Below are 19,292 nucleotides of genomic sequence, written 5' to 3'. Positions count from 1 at the left end.
AGGAGACGTGGCATCTGGAGTGGGAACTGGACCCACTTCTGTGTGTGAATAGGATCCTGTAGGAGAGATGGCATCTGCAGTGTGAGCTGCATCCACTGTACAGTGTGGTTAACATCCTGCAGGAAAGATGGCATCTGGAATGTCAGCAGGACCCACCACCGTCTGAGGATGCACCCTGCAGGTGTGATGTGGGGCCAGTTCCAAGGCTAGGTTAGATTCTAGCCTGACTTCTGTGTTGTGCTCTCATTCTCTTCCTCTTTTTTCTAATACCTGCTCTGGGAGGCATCAGGCCATGTCTGGTGTGCAGGCCAGGGAGACCCACATGGCAAGGAACTGGAACCCCCTGCCAGCAGCCTCGGGAGTCCAGTCCTTAGATGGTGCCCTGTGGCCAGCAATGCCCCTGTGACCTCCGGGCTATGTCTCGTGGTAGTTTTTGTTTTTTAACATAGCAACAGGAAACTAGCCAATTACCCACCAATCCCATTCCAGGCTGCCTTCAAATGCAGCTCAGGCTAGAACATCAGCACGGGGACACAGCTGAGACCCGGGGTTTGCGATGGGAACATGCCCAGGTGTGCCTCTGAATCTGGCACTGTCACCCTGAGGCCTGGGTTCAACAACTTGGCCTCACCTTCCTTATCTGTGAAATACAGAGACTGGGTCCTTGTGAGATGACTGGAGAGAATGTATGAACTATGTGAGAACACCACCTTTAACTGTGCATATTTCACGCAGTGTCTTCCCTCCTTTCCAAAGTCTTCCGCTGTCTCTAGACACACCCGGCGTGGGCGGGTTCCCTGGTCTCCTCCTAGGCCTGTCCCAGGAGGACAGGCACTGAAGGCCGCGAGCATGCCCGGGGGCTGCGCTGCGCCAAGGACTCCACACAGGGCATTTCATGCTCCCAAGGGTGCTGAGCCAGGCGGCCGGCAGAGAGCAGGTGGCTGACAGGCCCCGGGGAGCCGGACTGCCTGGGTCTAACCTTCCCGCAGAGACTCCCTTGCTGTGCGCCTTGGGGCTTGGGCCTCAGTTTCCTCAAAAAGAATGAGGGACTTTTTTGAACGTTAAATAATTTCCTACGTGGTTGCGGGTAGGGAGAGGGAGAGAGAGGAGCGCGCGTGCGCGCCTGGAATCGTGCCTGGATCAGAGCAGGCGCTCTGAAAGTGTTACAAACAGCAAGGCGCCAAGAAAAAATCCCGTAGTGCGCGCAGGCAGAAACCACGGGTAAGAAAAGTGGAGAAGCTTCGCGTAGGCCCCAGGGTCCCGAGTCCCGAGCGCAGAATCAGGGGTGCCAATGCTCTCCTCCGCACCCCCGGGCGCTCGCCTTGGCCATGCGGACCGCCCCACCTGGATACGGGCGCCCGGGCCGGACACTGGGGCCCCGGGTTCTCGCCCCGCCCCGCCCTCGGGGATTCGGAGGGGCCGGGAGGAGCCTCGCGCATGTGCACAGCTGGCGCCCCCCGCCCCCTGCGCACAGCTGGGACGTGGGCCGCGGCCGGGCGGGCGCAGTCGGGAGCCGGCCGTGGTGGCTCCGTGCGTCCGAGCGTCCGTCCGCGCCGTCGGCCATGGCCAAGCGCTCCAGGGGCCCCGCGCGCCGCTGCCTGCTGGCGCTTGTGCTGTGCTGCGCCTGGGAGGCGCTGGCCGTGGTGGCCCCGAAGCCGGGCGCAGGGTGTCCGAGCCGCTGCCTGTGCTTCCGCACCACCGTGCGCTGCATGCATCTGCTGCTGGAGGCCGTGCCCGCCGTGGCGCCGCAGACCTCCATCCTGTGAGTGCGGCCAGGGGCGCGGGGTCCGGGGGTTCGTGGAGATCCGGGAGCGCAGGGGTGAGCGGAGGCGGGGGGCGCGGAGCGTGGAGGGGGCATCGGGCGCGCGGGGGGCCTAGGGGCTCGGGACGCAGAAGCGAACCCCCAAAGGGGAACGTGGGGGGACCGGGGCGCGGGGACCCGCTGGGCCTTTGTCCGCCCTGCCGGAGACGCCGAGGGGCGGACCAGAGCGCTGTGCGCGCGGCCTCCGGAGCCGCCTTTGTTCGGAACTCGGAATCCCCGCAGGACGGGGAAGTTGTTGGAGCCGCCGGGGAAGCCCCGCTCTCCTCCCGCCGCCCCCCCCGCGCCGCGGGCCGCCTGCTTCCCTCTAGTTCGCCGCCCCCCCTCCCCCCTCTCCCTCCCCGCCCCGTGGAGCGCGGTGCCCACCCCATCCCCCCGTGCCGGGGCGGCCTCCCCAGAGGAGCCTCAGTTCCCGCGGCCGCGGCGCCCCCGCTCCCAGAGCCCCCACATCCGCCCGCAGCGTCCTCCCCTGGGGCGTCCCGGGGGCCCTGCGCTTCTCAGGGGCTTTTCCTGCGCCCAGAGCGAGCCGGGCGGCCGGGGTTCCCGAGAGGGGCCGCGCGGTGGTCACGGAGCCTCGGGGCCGCGCGGGTCTAGACCGGGGCTCAGAGCGGGTTTCTGCCCCGGGCACTTCTCTTCTGTCGTTTCTAATCCACGCGACCGTGTTCGCGGTTGTGCCAAACGTTTAACCGGATGCGTTGCGTTGGGGTTGACACCCTGTGTCCCGCCCGCGGGCCTCCCCGTGCCACGGTCTCTACAGCAGGAATCCCCATTCCTCCGCGCCGCGGCCCCAGGTACCGAGGTGCCGCCAGAGTTCGCTGCAGGCCTCCTGTGTTCGGGAGCGACTCAGCGTTTGCGGAATCTTCTGTGAAGGCGGCTGCGCTTCAGGCGCCGACTCGAATTTAGTCCCATAGCGACGCTTCTGCGTGCCAAAAATAGTTTTCACTTTTCTTAACTGAGCCAGAGGACTTCTTGGCACCACCGGAGAGTCTGCAAAAGTTGTAAAAGAGTCGAGTGAACAATTCAGGAAGTGGGCGGCCAGTGCGCTTCCCTCCGAAACTGAGTGCGGGGACAGACCGCCGCTCCCGGGGGTCGCCGCGTTTGCTGGCCGCGTCCTGCAGGCCCTGGCGCGGGGCGGGGGCGCGACTTCCTCTCCCCCTGGGAAATTGTTCCTCCCGAGAGAGACCAAGGCTTTCTTTCCAGAGCCGGTAAAGGGTCAGCCCAGGCCGGACGTCTCGGGAGCATCTCACTCAAAAGCGGTGGACTTTTAAAATGGAACCGGGTGAGGTTTCCCCTGGGTCTGGATAATGTAATTTTTGCTGAGGCAGTGGAAGAATGGGACCCCGAAGTCATTTTTCACATCTGGTCAGTTTCATAAAGCTTGCGGTATGCTTTGTCCCGGAATATTAATTGCTTGTTGAAAATAACATTTTAAAATAAGTGTCGTAGAACACACATGGGGCCGTCTGCTGCGCTTTGCATGGTGTGCTCGTCCACAAACACCTCACCGAATTTGAAAAAGGAGCTGAGAGTAGACGGTGACATCATCCTCAGCTCTCACAACTCTTCCTCAAAGGATACGTTTGCGTCCATTTGTGTCTTACACGTTCAGGGGTTTTTGCAGTCTTCAGTGATACTTTGAAAGGTCGCTGTTGAGTCACATTGCTTCTGTGAGGCAGGTAGCCTAGTAGCTGTTAAATTGATCAAAGCCCTTATAGAACTAAACACTTTACTGGAGAAACGAACATAGCCATTTTATGGCGGTGGAAACAGAAGTTCTGGGAGAGAAGGCCAGCTCCCGATGCTATTCCTGTGGCCAAGACGAGGAGGGTAGCCCTGGTGGCCAGAATGGAGTCCTGGGCTGGATGCATTCCAGCCGGGTGATTTTTAGCGGGACCTGTGTTCCCTGGGAGAACGTGAGGGTGTAGCCGTGCGGACCTAGGCACAGTGGACACATGTCATGAGCGAGCCCTAGGGAGTGCAGCCTGGGGAGGCAGGGACGGAGGGAAGAGGGACACCCATTCTGCGGGGACATCATGTTGAGGGGTCTCTGGGGGCATGGTCTGTAGGCTGTTGCTGGAGATGACACAGTTATACATGGTACATGCTACACGTGAAGCACCATTTCATGTCCACTTTCAGCATTCTCCCAGGACTGTGCTCTCATGTATATGTGATTATTTTCTATTAAAATTTTTTGGTAGAAATTGGGAACATACTATATATGAAAATTTTAAAAACCTGCCCCAAAGTTAGTTGGGCTATCCAACCATCATAGTGTCCCTTTGCTTTTAAGAGACTCACCTCCACCCCATCTCCACAAAAGATTAAATCAGAGCCATTGGGAACATCTTATTGCTCCTTCCCCTCAAATGCTCCACAGGTGTGTTTAAGTGGGCCTGATACTGGCTTGTTTGAATTGTGGCTTGGGGGCTTTGGAAATAAGCCCACCTGTGACTCAGTTTGGATTGAACTTTGAGTGCCCTCAGCTGCAAGTGTGAAGGGAGCTCTGGAATGGCAGGAGCCCACGCCCTGTGCTGCTCGGTTGGGGGCTTTGGCCTTGCTGCTGGGTCTCCTGGAGAGCACCTCCCCTCCGGAGGCCTTACTTAGTTCAGCTGTGTGGAAATGCTTGGTCTTTGAATACAGTTTCATTCTGTATCCAACACAATAGAAGTTTATCACAATGGTAGTTCAAAGCTAGTATTAAAGTTGGCCGTTGGACGCCCCTTCCTTTCCTCCTGTCAACCCCAGCCTCTTTGGGGAGGTCACATTTGAAACATTCTTCATTGCAGTCGCGCCGCTAGGGTGCTGGCTGGACACACTGGAGCTAGGCCCTCCACGCCCTCCTCCTGTCCTGCCTTCCTCTCTTCCCTGGAGCCGCCACGGTTGAGGCTGTGGTCATGGACTCATCAAAACCAACATCCTCACCACAGTCCAGGCCACTGCAAGCCATGAATTGTCCCAAACTGTAGTTCTGTGGCAGAAACGCTGACACTGGAGGGGTCTGGGTATGTGGAGCTTGGGGTGGGCTCAGGGAGGTTGCATTGCAGAGAAACTACGGGCAGGTGCCATGGCAGGCGGGGCGGGGCCTCTTCTGCAGGATCTCCAGGCAGCTGCAGCTCATTCTCAGTTTTTCTCACCATCTACTGGGTGTTCAGGCCCTTGCCGTGTGCTGTGTGTTGGGCCACCCACAGAAAACAAGACTGGAACCCGCCTTCATGGAATCCCAGTCCAGCGGGGGCTCCCGGAGAGTGAGGGGGCTTCCTGCGAGTGGTAGGATGACCCCAGGTGTGTGCAGGCCCAGGTGTGTGCAGGCCTGGTGGGACGGGGATGGGGGACACAGCGCTTGGGACCTGCACTCTTGGTGATCTGGACCGAGTGGATGCCCACCTCCTGGCCTGTGTCCACATGAGCAGAAGGTTCCAGTGTTGCTGCTCCATGGGTCTCCACCCTCCTGCAGGCCCCAGACCCTCTGGGACTCAGAGTTCACAGGTACGAGTGGGTCTTTGGGCCTTTTAACTGACTTCCTGTGTCCAGGAGACTGTGTCCCCTGAGTCCCATGGGCCCCTGAGTCACATCAGCCCCGAGGTTGATCCTTGGAGCTTCGCTGACCTCCCTTGGAGAATTGGCCGCCTTTCGGAGAGGACCTCTCCTCCTCACACGTAGGTAGAGGTCACAGGGTGTGCCTGGCACTCAGGGAGCCAGCTGGCTGGTGCTGGAGTGGGACCCGCCTGCCGGGGACTCGCTGGCTCTCCACCCTCAGCACTTTCCATACCCTCCTCCTCCTCTGCATCCTCCTGCTCCCGGGAAGTTCCCTCACATCTGACTGCGTCTTCTGGGAGCACCCGCAGCCCCGGGACGCCAGGCCTCCTTTGGGCAGGAGACTGCAGTGGTCCGGGGTGTGAGCGGGAGCCTGGGGCTTCTCCGCCCAGGCGGATGAGTCTGGGTTGCATCTGCTGGGACGGTCCTGCAGGCGCTAGTCTGAGTGTTTGCCTTCCATAGAACAAATGATGACTTCCTGTTTACTGGCACAACAGAGTCAAAGACTGTATTATTGTCACGCAAATACGTGTGAAAAGTACCATACGGATACTTAAAACGTATTTAGATGTTGATGATGTATCTTTGCAAGGTGGTAGGCGGACCACACATTTTCTCAGCATGGGAGCCTGGGAGGTCTTCAGAGCTCTCTGTGTTCTGTGGCCAGAAGAGGAACATCATCAGTGTTCACAATAAGCTCAGAGAGGGCCCATGCCCAAGAGAGTGTGTGTGGGGACCTTTCCTGGGATGTCCAGTTTGCCATTCAGGGGAGTATGTGAGACCCCCCAGGCTTTCACCAGGACTTTAACCTCTGAAAACCAGTATGTGAGTATGTGAGTGCCACATGTCTGCAAAGTGCTCTCTCTTGTTAGGAAGTCAGAGTCATTGAGCTCTTCTATTGTTAGAACTTGCTTCCCTCCTGTGTGATTTTTATCTGTCAAGGAAATAGTTGTAAAAAGAAAGCATATCCTTCTATATGACTCTGAATCCAGGGGCAGCTCCAGCTTCAAGCACGGCTTGATCCAGGGTCCACAGGCTGCGATATTCTGTGGTTTTCTCCCCTGGATGGGTGACTCGGCTTGCTTCTCTGTTGTTCTGACTTAGTTTCCCTAGTTGCTGATGTTTGGCAGCTGTGTAGTTCCCTTCCGACAGAGCTCAGTCCAGTGGAAAGAGGATGCATGACTCATTCTTAGTGCACAAGCAGAAGTTTGGGGAATTGTCTTAATGGACCAGATGGTCTGTGTGGCACGCCAGTTTTCAAGACGCCCATGAGTGGGCAGGAGGCCTTGCCACTGGGTCTGGAGTGCATGACTACCTTCTGGGGCCATGGATGGCATCTGATCTTCCCTGGACACACTGGCCAGAAGCTGATGAGGGCCCCTTGCCTGGGGCAAAGCCTGGGCCTTTTTAAGCAAAGTGAGTGTTGCATTGTCCAGGCAGGAGCCTCCATGGCACAGATCCAGGGTTCAAAATTAAATATGTAAACACAAAGACAAAATTCCAGTCTGCAGGGCAGATCTCCTCATGAATCTCAAAGCTAGGTAAGAGCTGGAAGATCAGGCTGGGTGTGGTGGCTCATGGCGGTAATCCCAGCACTTTGGGAGGCCAAGGCAGGCAGATTGCCTGAGCTCAGGAGTTCGAGACCAGCCTGGACTACATGGCGAAACCACTTCTTTACTAGAAATAGAAACATTAGCTGGGCCTGGTGGTGCACACCTGTGGTCCCAGCTACCCAGGAGGCTGAGGCATGAGAATTGCTTGAGCCGGGGAGGCGGAGGTTGTAGTGAGCTGGGATCACGCCACTGCACTGCAGCCTGGGTGACAGAGCGAGACCTAGTCTCAAAAAAAAAAAAAAAATTGAAGATCAACTTGCGTTATGCCGATTCCCATTGGCATATGATGAGATAAATACCTTTTTGATTGGAGAATCCAAGTGTTTTTCCTTTGCACATGACAGTAAGAAGAAGCTAAAATAGATGCAAATGCATGAAGTCCTGCCGGGCCCACAGCAGTGCTCTGGGAGGGGAACTCAGGCCTGGGAATCGGGCAATCTCTCAGGAATACAGAGATCTTCCCGGCTCCTACTTAGGGTCTGGAGCTGAGAAGCTACTGCCGGCCTCTGGTGTTTTAGTGACTAACATGTGAGAGCTCTCATGTTTCCCAGCGCCCAGGTTTACTGATTATTTTAAGTGATAGTTCCATATGTTTTTGGGGTTCAGAAGAAAATGTGAATTATTTACAAGTACCTTTTTTGAGGGAATTCAATTTAAGAGAAGACAAACTTTACCTACCATGTTTGATGCTTAAATAGCCGATCAGGACATTTTGTATGTTAGTGGTATCTCTCTCTTTTTTTTTTTTTTTGAAGACGGAGTCTCACTCTTTTGCCCAGGCTGGAGTGCAATGGCGCAATCTTGGCTCACTGCAAGCTCCACCTCCCGGGTTCACGCCATTCTCCTGCCTCAGCCTCCCGAGTAGCTGGGACTACAGGCGCCTGCCACCTCGCCCAGTTAAGATTTTTGTATTTTTAGTAGAGACAGGGTTTCACTGTATTAGCCAGGATGGTCTCCATTGTGATCCACCTGCCTCGGCCTCCCAAAGTGCTGGGATTACAGGTGTGAGCTACTGCGCCCGGCCTGTTAAGTGGTATCTCTCTATGTGGGCCAGTAGCTCCCCAGGATCAAGCCTGGATGGTTGAATTGTTAAACTGCGTGCTGCCAGAACACCTGCATGTGACTTAGCACACGTATGTTAGTGGGTGGCTGCATGCTTTTTTTGATGCTAAAGTAATACAACTGATTGATAGATATTTTTCTAAATTGGTAACACTAGTAATTTTTGTTTTCTTTGTTTTAAAGTTTATTTTGAAAAACAGGCATTAAGGCGGGTCTGGAGGCTCACACCTGTAATCCCAGCACTTTGGGAGGCTGAGGTGGGCGGATCACCTGAGGTCAGAGTTTGAGACCAGCCTGCCCAAATCTGACAAAACCTCATCTCTACTAAAAATACAAAAATTAGCCAGGTGTGGTGGCTCATGCCTATAGTTCCAGCTATCGGGAGGCTGAAGTAGGAGAATCGCTTGAACCTGGAAGGCAGAGGTTGCAGTGAGTTGAGATCGTGCCACTGCACTCCAGCTTGGGGGACAGAGCAAGACTCCGTCTCAAAAAAAAAAAAAAAGAAAATAGGCATTATATTTTTCCCCATCTAATTTCTCGTCAGATCCAAAAGGCAAAATAGGAAAGCCTAAAATACATCTGAGTGGAAGATTACTCATGCAAGGTAAACTGAAGCTGGCAAAAACAAACAAAAACCATGAGTAGACTGTCCGCTGTTTCGTGGGTTAGATCTCCCTGGCGTAGGTACGAGATCAGTCATCACTGCTGTTTTGTTCATTGGTTTCTTTATTCTGGAGGATGTTGCTTTCCCTACTGTTTCAAGCGAAGAGGAGGGGAGACACAGACCCCCAGGGAGCCTAACCCGGAGGCCTGAGGTGGTGAATGGCAGCCGTCCTCCAGACGTCCGAGGGCACTGTTGTGTTCAGGCACCTTATTCCAGATCTGGCTGCCTCCTGCGTCATCTGCCCAGGGAAAGCAGGGTTCACGCCCTGCTCCTGTCCAGATGCCCAGCACATCTGAGCAGCCCGGAGCACCAGGGCAGTGTGTTTACGGGAAAGCAGGCTGCGGTCAGCCCCGCACCCTCCATCCTACCGGGCTGTTGCATGTTGAGCCCTGCCGAGCTTTGGAGGTTTAGGAGGAGCCTGCGGGAGCGTCTGCCTTTTTTCTATGGTTAAATCAGAAGGAGGAGCTTGACTAGTGACTGTTACCCTATTTGACCTTTGTCCACATGAGAATTTTTACTTAAGAAAACAAAAGCCTTATCAGACATAATGGACATTTTGAAAGGGCACAAACTTAAAGTATGCTTGCTAAGTTTTGACATCCACCTCCAGGGTTCAAGTAATCCTCCTGCCTTAGCCTCCTACTTTTAGCTAGTCCTAAGTAGCCAGACTATAGGCATGTGCCCCCATGCCTGGATTTTTTTTAAATTTATTTTTAATGTTTAATTTTGTAGAGATGGGGTCTTGCTATTTGCCCAGGCTGATCCACAACTCCTGGCTTCGAGCAGTCCCCCCACCTTGGCCTCTTAAAGCCCTGGGATTACATGTGTGAGCCGTTGTGGCTGCCTTGTAATCAGTGATCTTTGATGTTACTATTGTAATTGTTTTGGGGTGTTATAAACCACACCCACGTAAAACTTCAAACCTAACCTAAACGTTGTGTGTGTTCTGACTGTTCTACTGGCTGGCCATTCCTCCATCTCTTTTCCGTTTCCAGGCCTTATTCCCTGAGACGCAGCAGTATTGAAATCAGGCCAATTGATAACCCTGCAGTGGCATTTCCGTGTACTAGTGATAGGAGAGTTGCATGTCCTTTACTTTAAATCAAAAGCTGGAAATGATTAAGCTTAGTGAGGAAGGCATGTCAAAAGCTGAGATAAGTCAAAAGCTAGGTCTCTTGCATCAGTTAGTTTATGGAGGAAGTTTTAGTGGTTTGGGAAGAACAGCAAACCAGCCACAACATTCTACTCAGCCAAAGTTCGATCCAGGGCAAGGCCCTAACTCTCTTCGTTTCTGTAAAGGCAGAGAGATAAGGAAGCTGCAGAAGGAAAGTTTGGAGCTAGCAGAGATTGGTTCATGAAGTTTAAGGAAAGAAGTCAACTGCATAACATAAAAGTGCAAGGTGAAGCAGCAGATGCTGATGGAGAAGCTGCAGCAAGTTCTCCAGAAGTTCCAGCTAGTATCAGTGATCAGGTGGCTACACGCAACAACAGATTTTTAATGTGGACAGAGCAGCCTTCTATTGGAAGAAGATGCCATCTAGGACTTTCATAGCTAGAGAGGAGAAGTCACTGCCTGGCTTCAAAGCTTCAAAGGACAGGGTGACACTCTTGGTAGGAGCTAATGCAGCTAGTGACTTTAAACTGAAGCCAGCGCTCATTTCCTGTTCCCCAACCCTGGGGTCTTAAGGACTGTGCTACATCTACTGTGTTTCTGCCCTACCAATGGAGAGACAAGGCCTGGATGACAGCATATTTGTTTGCCGCATGGATCTCTGAATATTTTAAGCTCACTGTTGAGACCTACTGCTCAGAAAAAAAGATTCTTTTCAAAATACTGATGCTCATTTGCAATGTGTCTGGTCACCCAAGAGCTCTGATGGAGAATGCAAAGGGATTAATGTTGTTTTCATGGCTGCTAACACAGAACATCTATTTTGCAGCCCATGAATTAAGGACTAATTTTGACTTTCAAGTCTTATTATTTCGTAAATTTATTCCATAAAACTATAACTGCTGTAGATAGCGATTTCTCTGATTAAACTGGGCAAAGTCAATTGAAAACCTTCTGGAAAGGCGTCATCATTTTAGACGCCATTAAGAATGTTTTTGATTCATGGGGGATCAAACATCAACATGTACAGGAGTTTGGAAGAAGTGGATTCCAACCCTCATGGACGACTTTGAGGGGTTCAAAGACTTCCGTGGAGAAAGTCACTGCAGATGTGGAGATAGCAAGAGAGCTAGAATTAGTAACGGAGTCTGCAGATGTGAGAGAATTGCTGCAACTTCGTGATGAAACCAGAACAGATGGGGAGTTGTGTCTATGGATGAGCATAAAAAGTGGCTTCTTGAGATGAATTCTATTTCTGGTGAAAATGCTATGAACTTTGTTGAAATGACAGCACAAGATCCAGAATATTCCCTAAACCTAGTGGATAAAGCAGCCGCAGGATTTGAGAGGATTGACTCCAATTTTTGTAGGATAGGCAAATACAAACCTTTGTTTATTTATTTAGAGGTGGAGTCTCACTCTGTTGCCAGGCTGGAGTGCAATGGCACAATCTTGCCTCACTGCAACCTCCGCCTCCTGAGTTCAAGAGATTTTCCTGCCTCGGCCTCCTGAGTAGCTGAGATTACAGCCGCGTGCCACCATGCCCAGCTAATTTTTGTATTTTTAGTGGAGATGGGGTTTCACCATGTTGGCCAGAATGGTCTTGATCTCTTGACCTCATGATCCACCGGCCTCGGCCTCCCAAAGTGCTGGGATCACAGGGGTGAGCCACCGCGCCCGGCCGATTGACTTCAATTTTGAAAGAAGTTCTACTGTGAATAAAAAGCTATGAAGCAGCATCACATACTACAGAGAAACCTTTTGGGAAAGGAAGAGCTAATAGATGCGGCAAATGTCGTTGTTGTCTTATTTTCAGAAATTGCCACAGCTACCCCAACCTTCAGCAACCACCACCCTGATCCTTCGGCAGCCAGCAACATCAAAGCAAGGTTCTCTACCAGCAAAAAGAAGAAAACTCTCTGAAGGCTCAGGTGTTTTATAAAATTTTTTTAGCAACAAAATATTTTTTAAATAAAGTATGGCCGGGTGTGGTGGCTCACGCCTGTAATCCCAGTACTTTGGGAGACTGAGGCAGGTGGATCACAAGGTCAGTAGATCCAGACCATCCTGGCTAACACGGTGAAACCCCATCTGCACTAAAAATACAAAAAATTTTCTGGGCGTGGTGGTGGGCATCTGTAGTCCCAGCTACTCCGGAGAGTAGCTGAGGCAGGAGAATGGCATGAACCTGGGAGGCAGAGCTTGCAGTAAGCCAAGATTGCACCACTGCACTCTAGCCTGGGCAACAGAGTGAAACTCTGTCTCAAAAAAATAAATTAAAAAAAATAATGATAATAAAGTACATTTTTTTAGATGCAATGCTATTGCATAATTAATCAGCTATATTGTAGTGAAAATTTAACTTTCATGTACTGGGAGACCAAAATATTCATGTGAATAACCTTTTTGCAATTTTTAGCTTATTTCAGTGATCTGGGCCCAAACCTGAAATATCTGAGTGGTATATTTCTCTCTGGCCCCAATTTTTGTGATATTGTTGTCCTACATTTTATTTGTACGTATGTTATAAACTCAATACTGTACTTTTACGATTTCGTTTAAGCTGTCAGTTATCTTTTTAGAGATTTAAATAAACAGAAACATGTTTTTAATTCTTTCAAATGCTGCTTATTCCTATGTGTAGGTTCATAATTCAGTCCTTTTACTTCAAGAACTCTAAAAAAAAGTCTTGTAGTGCAGCTCTATTGGTAATCGATTCTTTTAGCTTTTGGATGTTTAAAAAGTGCTTTACTTTGCCTTCATTTTTGAGTGATATTTTGCTAAGTAATATTCTGAGTTAGTGGTTTTCTCTGACACAGTTTTTTTTTTCTTTTTCTTTTTTTGACACAGAGTCTTGCTCTGTCGCCCAGGCTGGAGTGCAGCAGCACCATCTCAGCTCACTGCAGCCTCCGCCTCCCGGGTTCAAACGATTCTCCTGCCTTAGCCTCCTGAGTAGCTGGGATTACAGGTGCTCACAACCACACCTGGCTAATTTTTGTATTTTTAGTAGAAATGGGATTTCACCATGTTGGCCATGCTAGTCTTGAACTCCTGGCTACAGGTGATCCACCTGCCTCGGCCTCCCAAAGTGCTGGGATTATAGGCGTGAACCACTGCACCTGGCCGACACTGCTTTAAAAACGTCCTTTTACATAGTTTTCCGTGAGAAATCTGCTGACACCCGTATTGTGTCAGTAGAACATCTGTGTGTTTCTGGCTGCTTTTAAGATTTTCTCCTCATCCCTGGTGTTGAGCAATTGGATTATGATATACCTTGGTGTGGTTTTCTCTGTGTTTCTTGTGCTTGGGTTTTTTAATTTTGATTTTAATTTTTTATTTTATTTAAAAAATTTTGGACCCGTGGGTTTACAGATTTCTTCAAATTTGGAAAATTTGGGGGTGTTTCATCTTCAGATGTGTTTTCTGTCCCCACCTTTGTCTCCTCTTCTTTGAAGATTTCAGTTATACATGTATGAGGCCACGGCTCACTCATCTGTTGCTTAATTTTTTGTAACTGTGTCTTTTTCTCCATGTGTTTCATTTTGGGTAGTTTCTATTTTTTGTCTTGAAAGTACCAAGTCTTTCTCAATGTCGAATTTGCTGTTAATTCTATGTATTTTTCAAATCAGACATTGTGATTTTCACCTCTAGAAAATGTGGGTATTAAAAACAAATCTTCCATGACTACTTGATGTCATGACTCTTAGCCTTGGAGTCTGGCTAAGTTTTTTTTTTTTTTTTAAGTAGAGACAGGGTTTCACTGTATTAGCCAGGATGGTCTGGATCTCCTGACCACGTGATCCGCCCACCTTGGCCTCCAAAGTGCTGGGATTACAGGTGTGAGCCACTGCGCCTGGCCATATAATTTTAATAATCTGCTAACTCTGCTAACTCTCACATCTGTGGCAGCTCTGGTTGGTTTTAATTAAATAATTTAATCTTCTCAATAGGGATTGTAATATCCTTCCTTTCATGCCGTATCATTTTTTTTTAGCAGATTCCAGACAGTGGAATTTCACTTTGGTGAGCACTGGACATTTTTGTGCTCTTATAATTATCCTTGAGCTTTGTACTTGGTGCAGTTATATGGAAACAGTTTGGTTCTTTAAGGTCTTGCTTTTAAGATTTGTTGGTCAGGATTGGAGCAGTGCTTTACCTAAGGCTTATCATTTTCAACAGCTGAGGCAAGACCGTTCCCTGTCCCATACCGACTGCCTGTGAATCGTGAGGTTTCCAGTCTGGCTGATGAGAAGGCACTGCTCACTTCTGGTCCGGTGTGTGTGGGGCCCTGTGATCCCTAATCCATTTGGGGGGCTCTTTTCTGGCCGTGGGCAGTTTGTGTGGGTCAGGACTCAGCTCAGTGCTGGATGCTCTGCAGGCCCCTGGGCCTTTTCTCGCCCTGTCCTAGGAGGGCTCGGGTGTCCCACCTCTGTCCTGCCAGTTCTGCCCCCTGGCCTCCCCAGGCTCTCAGCATTGTGTTCTCTCTTAGGCAATGAGCCGGTGCCGTTTTCTGCTGGCTGCATCTGTTTTCCATCTCGCGCGGATCAGTGCTCTGTTGGCTGATGCCCAGTCACTTGAAAACAGTTGCTTCATGTATTTTGTCAGTCTTTTGGTGTTTGGTTTTTTCAGTCAGAAGAGAAAGTCTTGCCCCTGTAATCCCATCTTGTTCTAAAGCAGACGTCTCCATTCACGTTTTAAAAACAAATGTTCTCTGAATTTTTAACCTTCTCTGAATTCTTCTGCAAGCAGGTGTGGTAAAATAAATAACATCATAAAATAATGACCACATTCACGTTCCCAAGCTCAAATGTAAGGAAAGATGAAAATGGCTCAATCCTGGTGTTCTCCGCCTGTCTTAGGAATGCCTTGGAATGCCGTCGTCTCAGTCAGGGCCGTGGAACTTTAGTTGGTGTCCTGAACAGTGGCAGAACCTCGTTGCATTAAAACAACCTGAGTTCCTGCCCCCCTCACACGAATCCCCGGGCAGATGTTCTTGGCTGAGCAGCTCTTCATTGGAGGTTCAGCTCTGAGCGGTCGGGCGTTGGCTGTGGGATAGCTGTGTGTTTTGTGCCTGAGCTCTGTGGGGTGTGGCAGGCCAATGTCGTCTGTGGCTGCCCACTTCTGGCAGAGGCAGAGGTGAGTGGTTGTCACAAGCCAAGCTGTTTAGTCTGGCTTGGTGAGAACATGTTTGCTCTAACTTTGACCCAAGGATCCCAGCTCTGCCCCGCCTGCGACTCCACCATCATCCGTTCCTGGCCTCGAAGCTGTCACAGAAGGGGAGAGAGGAGGTTATGTGAAGGCTCACTGCTCCCACCTGCTCAGAGCTGACCTGCGTTCCTGCTCCCAGTGCACCAAAGAGATGGCGCATGTCTCAACCCAGGGGCAAGGGTGCTGGGGTGCGGAGGTCAGCTGCGTGTCCAGGAAGCAGAAGTGGAGCATGAACTTACCAGTTTTTGCCATAGCTGTCCCAGAGTTTAATAGCATGCAATTATTGCTCACTCTCTTAAAACTCCCTCCCGCTAGTTCGTGTGTGTGTGTGCGCGCGCGCTCTCCTCCACAGTGTCCTGTTGACATGGATGGAGCAGCTCTGCCTGCTTGTCACTTTTCGGAGAGGTCTGTGATGTTGATATTCCCTTTGCTTGCTTCTGTGTTCTGGGACTTACAGTGATTTTACCACCTCCCAACCCAGCTTCTAATGTGGGCTGTAGCAACTACTACCACAGATAGTTTTAAAACTCTCTCCCTCCTCTTCTAACAGGAAGAATTTTGTTATCATTTGGGGATTAAAGGCAGTTTATTTATGCATGATGGCCTAGCGTGATTATTGTGCTAAGGGTAGAATGGTTTCAGCGACTGGAACCATAGGTCACAGCCGGATTGCTTGTAATCCAGTTGCTTAACTGAAGACTTTTCTCTGAGGGATGGGACAGATTTGGGTTTGACCTCATGTGTACCCTGGGTAATTAGAGAAGTAATGGGTCACCAGTGAAGGCTTAGAAAGAAGCCAGCAGGAATCCTGAATTCTCAGCCTGGATCATTGGCTTCTGGGGACTAGGAGTTGGATGTTTGAGTGATTTTACTCAGATGTAAACATGCCTCCTCCCCTGCCTGTGACTGGGCCGTCCGTCATACCCTGAGCCTGCCCCGGTGCTGCCCTCTAGCCAAGGGGCCCAGCTCTTCCTGTTTACTTAGCGCAATTCTAAAGTTGTGTATCAGTTTGTAAGAGCTTTGGAAATTTGCCCCACTGCCTTCTCTCCAGGACCCCTCAACTGCCCATCCATGTTCTCCTCTTGTCGGTGTGGAGTTTGGTTAGGTACACAGAGGGGTATAATCTGCCAGGCCTGTTTGCCACAAGGGCTCAGCAGCTTCTTCTCCGACATGCTGTCGCCAAGAATTATGATGCCTGCTCTTTCACCCCCTAATTGCACCACCCGGCTTTCTTTTCCAACACATCTTAAAAATATTTTTATGCAAGTTGCACATGTTCGTGTTAGAAAAATTTAAAAATAAAGATGAACAAAATGAAACAAATTACTCACATTGCTGTTGTTCGAGAGAAACATGGACTAGTTGGGCTTTGTCCTCAGATGCACATATACTGGGAAGCATTCACACCTGTGTAGTGGGTAGCAGTATTTGTCTGTCTACCTGTTAATATTTACCTGTCAGGTATCTGTTTTCAAAAACTGGGTCATGATACATGTTCTGCTCTGTAATGCACTTGGTGTGGTTTTAAAATCTGGGAATACATTATGATTGTGTGTCTGTTCAGTAATTAGAGGCCTGCATCATCCTTGTTAATGGCCACACGGTATTTGTTTGACATTTGCCGAATTTGCCTAACAGAATTCTTATTATGGGTCATTTCTTTGTTTCCACTTTTCTGCTCCTGCAAACAATATTTCGAAAGTGTGATTGCATCCGTTTTTGGTTCGGTCTAGATTGTTTTAGGGCACATTTCTATAGAAATCTTTTCTGAAAAATTTCAGTAGGTTTTTGGGGAACAGGTGGTGTTTGGTTACGTGAATGAGTTCTTCAGTGGTAAATTCTGAGATTTGGGTGCACTTATCACCCAAGCAGTGTACACTGTACCCAATGTGTACACTTTTATCCTTCACCCCCCACCCTGCTGTGCAAACCCTCTGGGAGGTTCTGATCTGCACCGGGGACCGTGGCTGGCCCACGGTGTGCTTACCCTGTTGCGTTTTCTTCCTGGCCCCTGTTCATATTTTCCTGCGGATGGATGTTCTCTGTAGCTAAGCGGTGGTGACTTACCTACTACAGGACGAATACAGATTGCCCCTACCGAGGGGAGCCTGTAACAGGTGAGGAGGGAGGGCTGAGGGGAGGGTCGGCAGCCAAAGACGCCGCCTCTCTCACCCCAGGATGGTGGAAATACAACCTGTGTAAGTGCTGGTGTTTCCTTGCTGAGTAACTGCATTTTGATTATTACAATGTGTTTTTTCTCCAAATGGTTTGATTTCAGTGTGCCCTGAGAGCCAAACCATCTAGCGTTTGTGCCTGTCATGTGTGTTTATTTGCCAGCTCTGTCTTTATCCCAGGTTCTGACAGTTCTGACAGTTGGCGCTGTGTGGCTTGTCTGTAGCTTGTTTGGACTCTGCCCCACCGTCAGCTGGTCTTACCAGACCCACAGTCGTGGTGGGACCTGCACACCGGGCCCTACACTGGGAGGAGCTCACAGAGCAGCCAGCCTAGCACCCTGCCTGCTGGTACCTGGGGCGGAGCGTGGTTAGTCGGGACCTGTTACTGGGGATGGAGCCTGGTTAGCCTTGGTGGTCCCATTCTTCAGAGCCCTGGAACCCTGAATAAGAGTGCTTGGCCTGTCTCGCTTCTGGAGGACTCACAGGGCTACATCTCTGGCCACAAAAGTTTTATCAAATCGTCCTGTTTCGGATGCATTTTGGTTGAAGGACACTTTGTTTCTGTGCATTGTTGATTCACTGACGTTGTTAACGAGCTGTGGCCGCGAACACCGTCCCCCACTCCTGAGTGGAGCTTCTCCACCACACCTGTTCCTTGTGAGGACAGCACAGACAGAACGGCAGCACTGTGCTCAACAAAAGCCCAGAGAGTGTGAAACACGTGGCCCTAAATAGACCTTGAAAAAGACCCTGTTTACGGTAGGAGAGTGGAAACAAGAGGGCCGGTGTCAGCTTCACCAGCTCAGTTGTGGGCCTGGGTATCAGGTGACTCTGTGTTTTCCCCATTCTGCGCCTGTCCACAGATAATGGCGGAGGTGCTGCAAGTACTGATTTTCGAGATGAAGTCATAAATTTGGAATCTGCAAATAATGACGGACTGTGTTCTCCGGCTGGTAGCTTCTAGAGAGAGGCTCTGTGCCGAGGGCCCAGGGACCCTGCCAGCAGAGGCCCTTACTGTGTCACCGCCTCAAGCGAGACCTGCCTTGGAATCTATGCTGCAGGGTTTACATTAGTCGTTAAGAACAGGACGGTTGGCTGGGTGCAGTGGCTCATGCTTATCATCCCAGCACTTTGGGAGGCTGAGGCAGGCAGATCTCCTGAGCTCAGGAGTTAGAGACCAGCCTGGGCAAAATGGCAAGACCCATCTCTACAAAAAATACAAAAATTAGCTGGATATGGTGGTGTACACCTGTAGTCCTGGCTACTCACTCGGAGGCTGAGGCAGGAGGATTGCTTGAGCCTCGGAGGTTAAGGCTGCAGTGAGCTGTGATTGCACCACTGCACTCAAGGCTGGGCAATAGAGACAGAAATGAAAAGAAAAGAAAAAAGAAAGAAAGGAACAGGACAGTCTTGAGCAGAATAGCACAAGACAGTGAAGAGTTTAGCAGTCCCTAACTAATCTTCTTTAGGGGAGAAAATATCTTGCCTTTCAAGCTAGATCAACTCTAAAGTTGTTGTATTTAATGATACTGTTAGGAAGCCAGAAAGAACACGCCATGTAGAGGCCCCGTCGGCGGATGCTGGGGATGGAGATGATCTCCGCTGGCTCTCAGTGATTGACTCACAAAGGGTCCGGTGGGCAGGGGTTGGATTCCACCAACCTGTGGTGTGACACGGTGGAGACTGCTCTTGAGAGGGGTGGGAAGGCTGCCTAATTGAGGGCTGAGGAAAAATGCACCTGTGTGGTGGAACCAGCAGCAGGTACAGGGCATGTGCCAGCCTTGAGCTGGGGTCCTGCTCTGTGCTTTCCCAGATGTGCTCCCTCGAGGACGTGACCACACCCCTTGAGGCCTCGGCTTCCCCATCTGTAGGGGTCCTGAGGAGTAAGGAAGGGTGTGCGTGCAAACCTCCTAGCAACAGCCAAGCACAGTAGATGCTTTTGCAGTGGAAGCTGCTTATTATTCCGGCTTGCATGGAAACCTGCACATTTAAGTGCGATAAATTGAAATACGAAGCCGTGCCAAGGAAGTCCAAAGTAGGGTCAGTAAGAGGCAGCAGGAGGGACTTGGGATGGCTGTGAGGGGCGGTGGCGCTTCTCCGGGTG

At 50.7% G+C, this 19,292-nt stretch overlaps 1 protein-coding gene across 1 annotated transcript in view; it reads left to right on the top strand.

The window, feature by feature from the left end:
- The first annotated feature begins 1,508 nt into the window (after positions 1-1,508).
- Positions 1,509-19,292, top strand: part of PXDN (peroxidasin) — a 111,612-nt gene continuing 93,828 nt past the window's right edge. The window contains exon 1 of the mRNA XM_023192644.2: positions 1,509-1,762. Within this exon, the coding sequence (XP_023048412.1) occupies positions 1,563-1,762 (200 nt within the window). The 5' untranslated portion in view covers positions 1,509-1,562. The remainder of the gene's footprint in view (positions 1,763-19,292) is intronic.

Source organism: Piliocolobus tephrosceles, chromosome 15 (assembly GCF_002776525.5).
Source record: "Piliocolobus tephrosceles isolate RC106 chromosome 15, ASM277652v3, whole genome shotgun sequence".
NCBI lineage: Eukaryota > Metazoa > Chordata > Mammalia > Primates > Cercopithecidae > Piliocolobus > Piliocolobus tephrosceles.
This window is presented reverse-complemented; position numbering and strand designations above follow the sequence as displayed.